Genomic DNA, 8,216 nt, shown 5'->3' with positions numbered 1-8,216 from the left:
AGGTCAGTGGTCGGCAAACTCATTAGTCAATATCAACAGTACGATTGAAATTTCTTTTGAGAGCGGAAAACCGACTTCTGCGCATGGGCCACGAAGTTTCAATCGCACTGTACGTGCGTGCCCGCGTGTGGTATTTTGTGGAAGGGCCACACTCAAGGGGTCAAAGAGCCTCATGTGGCTCGAGAGCCGCAGTTTGCCGACCACTGACCTAGTGAGAAGAGCCTGGCTAGCAGGGCCCATCATGGTCTGGCTCATACCACCTTTCCCACACCACCTGTCATTAGAGAACATGGGTTCTAGAGCCAGACTGCCTAGGTTTGCATCCCGGATGCATTTGCCACTTACTAATAATGGTCTGAGCAAACTAATCTCTGCATATCAATCCCTTCACCTTCAAAATGGTGATGATGATAATAGTTCCTACTTCTATTTGGTTGTAGTGATCGCTATTACATTACTATAAATAAAGTGTGCAGAACAGTGCTCAGCCTCCAGAAGCCAGCCCCAAACATGTTGAATTCATACCCCCCCAAAGTTGCAATTCCCCTCCCTGGAACACATGCTCCTCATAGTCCTTGGCAGGTCTCTTCATCCCTCAGGTTTCACTGATCTGGCAAAGCTTCCCTGCCCCCAAGGAATGCCTCGGCCTAGAGTCTACCCCAACAGCTCTTCACACCTAGTATTTCAGGTGTCGGGCATCTCCACAACTGTGCACAGCCTTGAGGGCAGAGACCTTGCCTTCTCGTTTCTGTAATCCCAGGACCTAACACAGTGCCAGGTACGCGATGGGCTTTCAATAACCAGTGTCAAAGGAATGAAGGCACTGCCCTTGATTTCCCTACTCGATTATCAACTTCTTAGGGACAAGCACTCTTATTGGCTATGTCTGTGTCTTCTTCACGGGACCTCGCAGAATTATCAATTCCATACAGACAGTTCCCGACTTACGATGATTCAACTGACAATTTTTCAACTTCATGGTGGCATGAAAACAGTACTCATTCAGTAGAAATGGCACTTTGAATTCTGAATTTCGTCTTTTCCTGGGCTAGCGATATGCAATGCTCTCCTGTGATGCTGGGCAGTGGCAACAGCCGCAGCGCCAGGTCAGCCCTGGGATGATGAGGGTAAACAGCCGAAACTCCAGAGTGCACTTATTCCATGCATTTTCCACCTTCAGCGGGATTATCCTGATGTAACCTGACTGTAACTTGAGGAGCTACTATAGTAATTTGTGCTGTTTGCAAAATATAATGCTAGCTTCTGATCAAAGAGCTTACAACCTTTCCCCCACTTCATCCCCATATGCCATCCAGAGACGTCTACCCTTTGAACTCCCACAGCAATTCTCTGGGCCTTTCTTATGGTACCGAGCACTTCTTTTGCTTTGGATTACATCTATCGATGTACATGTCTTATTGCTTCACTAGACTACGAACTCCCTGAGGCCGGGGTATGTGTCTGACTTCAAAATCACCACCATAGTCCCTTGCCCATAGTCAGCATTCCTTAAGTATTTCTTGGTAGTATTCACGAATACAACCTTTTCACTGAATTTCTTATATTTATCTAGGGATTGTTAGAGAGGAAAAGCAAAGATTCAACTCAGTCTGCATGGTGTTAAATCATGCCATTGAGAGTTGTGTTCATTTGAAGGAAACATTCGTTACTGTTTGAAGCACTGTACCGAGAACCGAAGAACAAAATTTAACCCACATAGTTGAAAATTGAGGAAGCAGTGATTTCATAAAGGTTACAGTAAGGTAGATCAAAACATGCTTTGGAAATGCTTCCAACTGACAGTATAAAAACAGCTCTTTCCTAGAAATGACCATTTTTTCTTTAGCTGGAAAATAATATACCGTATTTTCCAGCGTATAAAACGACTGGGCATATAGAAGATTTTCCTGGGTTAAAAAGTCATCTTATACGCCGGAAAATACGGTATGTATTAGAGGAGATTAGTTACCTTCTTGAGTCCTTTCATTATAGAAGTTTAACTTACTGAGAGCCTTGGTTAATTGTAGAAAGGTGGAGGCAATGATATTTATAATGCTGAGGTGAAGTCGACAGTGGAAAATAAGGTAGGTATTTTCCACATACAACACACGTTAGGTAGATAAGGGGATTTTTGTTCCTGTTGTGACATTTCCACCAACTTTCAATAAGTAGGCTAAATGGCATTTAAGGCAACAACAGAATAATATTAGCATCAATTTGAAGTAGAAGCCGTGCAGGTAATTGCACACGTTTACAATTAGTTCATGCTTCATGATCAGATTTTTCAATGCCATGTTAATTTTATATAATGTTCAATCAGGAAAGAATAACAACAGTTCAAACTTAAAAATCAAAACAACAGCTTTGTATTTATTGCTGAGATTTTATTGAAACAAAACAACCTGCAGAATGTATACTATCACTTCATATCTTTAAGTACTATTATGATTTAGAATAGGGATTATAAACTCCTTTCCTAAAATACATGTTATAAGCAACATTTCTCTGGTGCCGTCAAGTTTCCCCGTTGCTATCCACGTGGGTTTTAGTAATAGACACACTATAGTGAGCACCTATCACACGCCATGTAGTTTGCATTGATTAGTATTTCTAAGTCACTCATTTAGTCAACAAATATTAACTCAACACTTACTGCTCACCGAGAAATGTGCTAAGTACTGGGCTATAATTATGAACCAGACATTAGCTCTTACCTTCAGGGAAGGTACAGTCTTGTCGGAAGCAACAGCTCTGCAAGATGGGTAATTTTATCTCAGTTTCACAGATGAGGAAAACAGGATGGGGAGGGACTACTACTGGCCAATCCCCATGCTCTTTGCACCACGCAACCCTGATTCTCTCCCTTCTGTTTTCCTAGTTTAATGCACTCACCTTTGCAGGAGTGTTTTCAATCAAGTAATTGTGGCAAATAATTGAAAATGCTTACTTTAGTGGGAAGGTAAAAAAAAAAAAATCTGTTTAAAACTTACTGCCCTCAATCTTTTGGTAACATAAAGAACAAATATTAAATACCAGTTATATTTTGGATTGGGGGCTGGCTTACATAAAATACAAGCCTTAACAAGGCCTACAACCCCACATTTTTCACAGATGTGGAAAAACAGCAACTTAATGGCAAGGTGAAGGGCTCATGGGCCTATGTTATTCATATGCTATGCAGAAACTTGGAGCTTTTTATTAGTTGGTTTATTTTTCTCAACTCTGATTTCTACTTTTCCCCGATTGCATGTAGTCATGACAAAGATGGGAGGCAGATGGCAGGGGAGCCATGGAGGGTATGGTTTGAGAAGTAGGCAAAAATCCTGTGGACTAAAGCGGCGTTCGTTTTTGCCTCAGAAGTGTTTTTGCTTTCTTTGGCTATATCTACATGAGATTGTTGCAGTTAATTATCAAGTGATTGTTCCAACTAAAAGATGATTGTTCTGTTGAAGCCTTTTATTTCTTTTGCTCTTTTCTTCCATCTCTCCCATCTGACATAATTTAACCCGACCCCTCAGAGCCATCGCAGAAATGTCCAGCTGGAAGGCACACAGCTCTCGAAAGAGAATAAAGGCACCCGAACTCTTGGCCAAGCCACGTCCCTGTTTACTCCCTAAGTATGGTTCTGCAAAATGCACAGGCCCAGACTGTTACCGCTACTTCCTAATTGGCCTTCTTACCTACAGCCGCTTATCCCAATAAGCCGTCTTTCTGGGTCCCCAGTGTTATCTCCCTAGAACACTGATCGCGTCACTCCTGCATGAAGGCCTCTGCTGACTGCCCGAAGTTTATAGAAGGAAGCCCAAATGCCTAAGGGTGACACAGAACGCCCTTCAGACCAAGCCTAATCCCCCCGCTACTTGTTCGCCCTTATCTCTCCCTATCTTTCTACACCAGAGGCACTCACAGAATCATCCTTTGTTCCTGGAACAGGTTTTGGCCTTTCAGGCCTCCACACATTTGCACAAACTAGCGCCATTGCCAGCTATATCCTTTCCCCCTCTCTAGCTGGGGAAATAAAATTCATGTGTTAAGATCCACATAAAATGCTCTTTCTCCAGTAAAAACTTCACTTGTCTTGCAGGTAACTTTAGTCACACTCCTCTCTTTGAATCCTTAGCATTTTGCATATAATCTAATTGTAGCACTTAAATCTTTGATCAAGCTTTAATACTCCTTTTTCCTAACTGCAAACCCAACTCCTCTTAAATCACCTTCATTTTCTGACTTTGTGCATAGTGTAGAGTAGGGCATCAGAAAAATGTCTGTTAAATAAAGAATAAAAAATAAAAGTATGCTCCCATGTCCAGCACAAATGTTTAAAAAGTAGAAAAAAACATATACATGCATATATACACAGAGATATATATCTATATACAGTATAGACACACACATATTATACATATGATTTCAGAAATTTTAATTTTTTTCATATTAAAAAGCTTTTTAAAAATAAAGTCCAAGTTAAAAGAAACAAAAGCACACATTAAGGAATAATGCAATTATTCCATACCAGTTTATTGTAGGCATTGTTTCAAAAATTTTATAGCATAAATAACCTTTCATGTCAAAATAACTTAGTACAATTTATAATAAAACTTTGAGAATTTAACATCTCATCAAAATACAATAAAATATGGTTTTAAAATATGATTAACCCTTTCTGCTTTTCTTTTACTTGCGGGCATATAAACCCAAAATACCCAAATAACTGCTGCACATTTAAACTTTAACAAAACATATTTGGTTTAATTAAATGTAACTCAACCATCCTAAATTAATACATAGTTTGTTTTCCTTCCTGCGTGGTTCTTTGTAATTTTTGTTCCTTTTGACTTGTATTTCTGTTTCAACACAGTTTCCTTCTTCATTTCCACCTCTTTCCATCTGCAAAGTCATCTAACTCTGGGCCCCCAGAGCATGTAGTTGAACTCAGCCCCTTGACATCAGTTTCTGTAATCCTTGCATCAGTGTAGGGAGTAACTGCTTGAGTAACTACAAAGGTATTTCAAAACTCCAGTGCAATTTGGTTCAGTTATTTTCATTCAGATGCCATCACCGTTCAGGAAGATTAATTACTGGAACCCACTGATCCATGTAGCGACTTTCCCGGCAAAAGCAAATAAGTTGACTTAAGGCGGGATCCTTCCACTGCGATGAATGTGGATTCTAGGAACAAATTTAGAAAAATAAGTTTACTATTAAAAAAATCAGCATTTGCTAATAATTACACTACTGTTGAGGGGAAGACACGTGAACATTCTATACTTTGGCTGTGTGACATGAAGACCAGCTACAACCATAAAAAATAAAATTTCTTCCAAGTCGTTGGGTTCCCTGCAAAACCACTAAGGGTACTCGTGTACTAAACTATACTCTGCAAAGTTTGAATTAATGCAATTCCACAGAGCCATATGCATATGTTTGCATGACAATATTTATTCAGTTTTGCACGCCAGTATCATTCGCAGGTCTGTCTTAACCAAACTTGTACCGCGGCAGAGACCTGAATGAAACAACTGAGAAATATTTCCATGCTGTGCTCACAGTGAGATGAGACTTGCAGAGCAGTTCACTAGAACTGCCACCTGTTATCCTCCCAAAAGACAGAGTAGCATTTTTCAGTAGCAAAATTAGGCAGCCAAAAAGTAGTAAAATGTAGGAGGCAAAGCTATCACACAGACCTCTGCAACCACAAGTTATCTACCTACGAAAGGTTTTTTTTTTAATCAGGAAAACAAAACAAAAAAGCTCCATTAAAAAAAAAAATGCAAGATTGCAAAGAAAAAAATTTCCACTATCCTCTTCATGCATTTCTAGGGAATTAATTAGGTCTGTCTCCTACACCATTTTCTATTTTTAGCTTTGACTGGCAGAGAATGAAGCTGACTCCTTAATGAGAGTGAGCCAGGAATTTATTTGGCTTTATCTAATCTGCCCTGCTAAAGGAATTAGTCACGGGAGGTAGTGCAGATGTAGGTAGGGAGTAGCTGGGCTGACAGTGCTGACTCACAAGGATCTCTTCCGCTGCTGGCAGCCTCCAACGTGCTTAGACATGTTCTGTACCAGAGAAAACCCCGATGATGAAACTGGCACATCTCGGCTGAAAGTCCAGCCACACGCTAATGGGGCAAAAGGCAGCCAAGCTCTTGACCCCCACCCATTCCACTCTGCAGTCTGGCAACTCTCAGGCCCGGCGCCCTTAGTTCCAGGACGCTAACCCCGATCGGCACGGAGACCCCTTCTCCCTCACCGTCACGAGCACGCAGTGCAGGTCCGGGGGCTGCTCGGCGCCCTCGCTGGCCCCCGGGCTGGCGTCGGTCTCCAGCAGCAGGAGCTTGGCCAGGCGGCCCGGGTTGCTGACGCGCAGGATGTTGATGTCGTTCTCGCAGCAGAACGCCTGGATTAGGGTGAAGTGGATCTGCAGGGCCACATCCCTGTCGTCGTCCTCGTCGGCGGCCAGCAGGCAAAGCACCACGTTGTCCGGGTCGCTGCGGGCAGCGGGGGCGGGCAGGTGAGCGCAGAGGCACCACCAGCCCTGGTGGGTGCCCGCAACACCCGCCCCGATCCGCTCGCTCCCCCTGGGGCAGACACCCACCCGCAGGTTGAAAAACAGCAGGAAGCGACGCTGCAGGGCGAGGAGCGGCCCGCGCGGGCGACCTCCCGGGGTCGGGGTGGGAGGGGGTGCCAGGAGAGACGCGCGAGGGCCCCACTTACACATTGAGCAGCTTAGCCGCCTCGTACACCCCGACCGTGATGGTGCGCTGACTCAGGGCTTTGCTCAGCACTTCCTCCAGGGCATCCCCCACATTATCCATCCTGCACGCCGGCCAGAGAAAGGGGTCCCGTCAGTCCCCGTCCCTCGGAGCTGTGGCCGCCCGCTCCCCTTGCACCGCGACCCTCCCTCCCGAGTGCATGAGCCACTGCGCATCTCAGCTTTCTGCAAACTCCCGACCCCCCTTCACCATTCATGACCCCTAGAAGCTGGGAGTCCCGGGAGAAGCCCCAAGAGTGCCACCCGCCACCCTCCCCCGAGGGCGCTGCCAGTCCCTGGCGCCGGGCGCTGACAGAGGATGCCAGCTGCACAAGCCGCACCGGCAAGGAGGGTCCTTCTACCCTTTGCAAGGGCTCGGAAGGGCTCAGCCGGGCTGGGGGGCACGCTCTTTTCGTCCGCGGGCACCCCTGGGAGGGTCCCCCCTGCCCCCCGAGGAAGAAAGATGAGAGGTACCCTCTGCAAACTTTTGCACGCTCACTCCACCGCAAGCCTCCCACAGCCCGGCAGCACTGGGGTGCACAGCGGGCCAGAGTTCCGGGAGAGGCTCCGGCCGCCTTACCTTTCGGTCTTTGGCTCTCCAGCAGAGAATTCCTCCAAAGTCATATTGCAACTGCAGGTCCCCCACAGAGAGAGAGCGGCGGGGCAGCTCTTGCACCCTAGGGCGCGCGGGCGCCGGCTCGGTACTCCCTCACAGGCTCCTCCAGCGCCCGCCGCCACCGCGCAGTCCGCCCCTCCCGCCGGGATCGGTCGCCCGTCACCTCCGGGCTCCACTCTCAGCCCCACCAGGAGCCGCGCAACCTACACCTCAGCTGCCTCACAGCCACTGAAGGACAAAGGCCCCCGCGTACAGGAGTTATCCTGCCAACCCCCAGCCAACCACCTCCCGCCTCATTTGCATACGCGCAGCCATTGGGCTATGCAAATCAGCATTGGAGACAATTTGACCCCAGCTCCTGGAACAAGGCTGAGGAGCGGAAGGGGGAGGAGCTGCGCGGAAGCTAGCCCGGGGTGCGGGGGCGGGGCTGGGGTGCGGAGGGCGGGGCCTTGAGCTGACACATCCCTTTGGCCGGGTTTGCAGGACAGGAGTTCTTTGCCTTGGAGGGGAGTGGGGACGGGTTGTTGTCTTCAGCTTGGGCTGGAGCAGGCTGCCAAGTGTTTTTCTAGTTGGTGCACATTTTTTTTTTTTTATTGTAGTTTCATGTCTTTTGTTTTTAGGGGTTGCTATTAAAATCTATTTTCAGGGTTAATGCACCCAAGTCTAGTAATTATTAGTAAGCAGGTTACATAAAAAGATGTGTCCAGACCTCTGGGGCAAAGTTTACCTCAGAAGTGTTGTTTATGAAAGCCTAGGCAAAGCTGCTTACTACTAGTAGTATTATTTTGGTGCCCTGATGGCTGGTTTGATTTATTTTTGGAAGGTTGCAAGGGTTGGGAGCTCAAA

General features: G+C 46.0%; 1 protein-coding gene across 2 annotated transcripts; it reads right to left on the bottom strand.

Moving 5' to 3' along the window:
- Window positions 1–4,305: 4,305 nt before the first annotated feature.
- GADD45A (growth arrest and DNA damage inducible alpha) lies at window positions 4,306–7,618 on the bottom strand. Of its 2 annotated transcripts, XM_028142405.2 has the most exons (5): window positions 7,335–7,618; window positions 6,718–6,819; window positions 6,254–6,491; window positions 6,014–6,060; window positions 5,067–5,169 (listed from the first exon to the last, which is right to left on the bottom strand). In XM_028142405.2, exons 1-5 carry the CDS (start codon window positions 7,376–7,378, stop codon window positions 5,133–5,135), a joined length of 468 nt encoding a protein of 155 aa, XP_027998206.1. In that variant the 5' UTR covers window positions 7,379–7,618; the 3' UTR covers window positions 5,067–5,132. The 2 variants fall into 2 exon arrangements, with proteins under 2 accessions (XP_008137638.1, XP_027998206.1); XM_008139416.3 differs by lacking the exon at window positions 6,014–6,060 and having other exon boundaries at window positions 4,306–5,169; window positions 7,335–7,617.
- Window positions 7,619–8,216: the final 598 nt, after the last annotated feature.

Source organism: Eptesicus fuscus, chromosome 9 (assembly GCF_027574615.1).
Source record: "Eptesicus fuscus isolate TK198812 chromosome 9, DD_ASM_mEF_20220401, whole genome shotgun sequence".
NCBI classification, from domain to species: Eukaryota; Metazoa; Chordata; class Mammalia; order Chiroptera; family Vespertilionidae; genus Eptesicus; species Eptesicus fuscus.
Note: the sequence above shows the minus strand (reverse complement) of the source record. Positions and strands in the feature narration are given on the sequence as shown.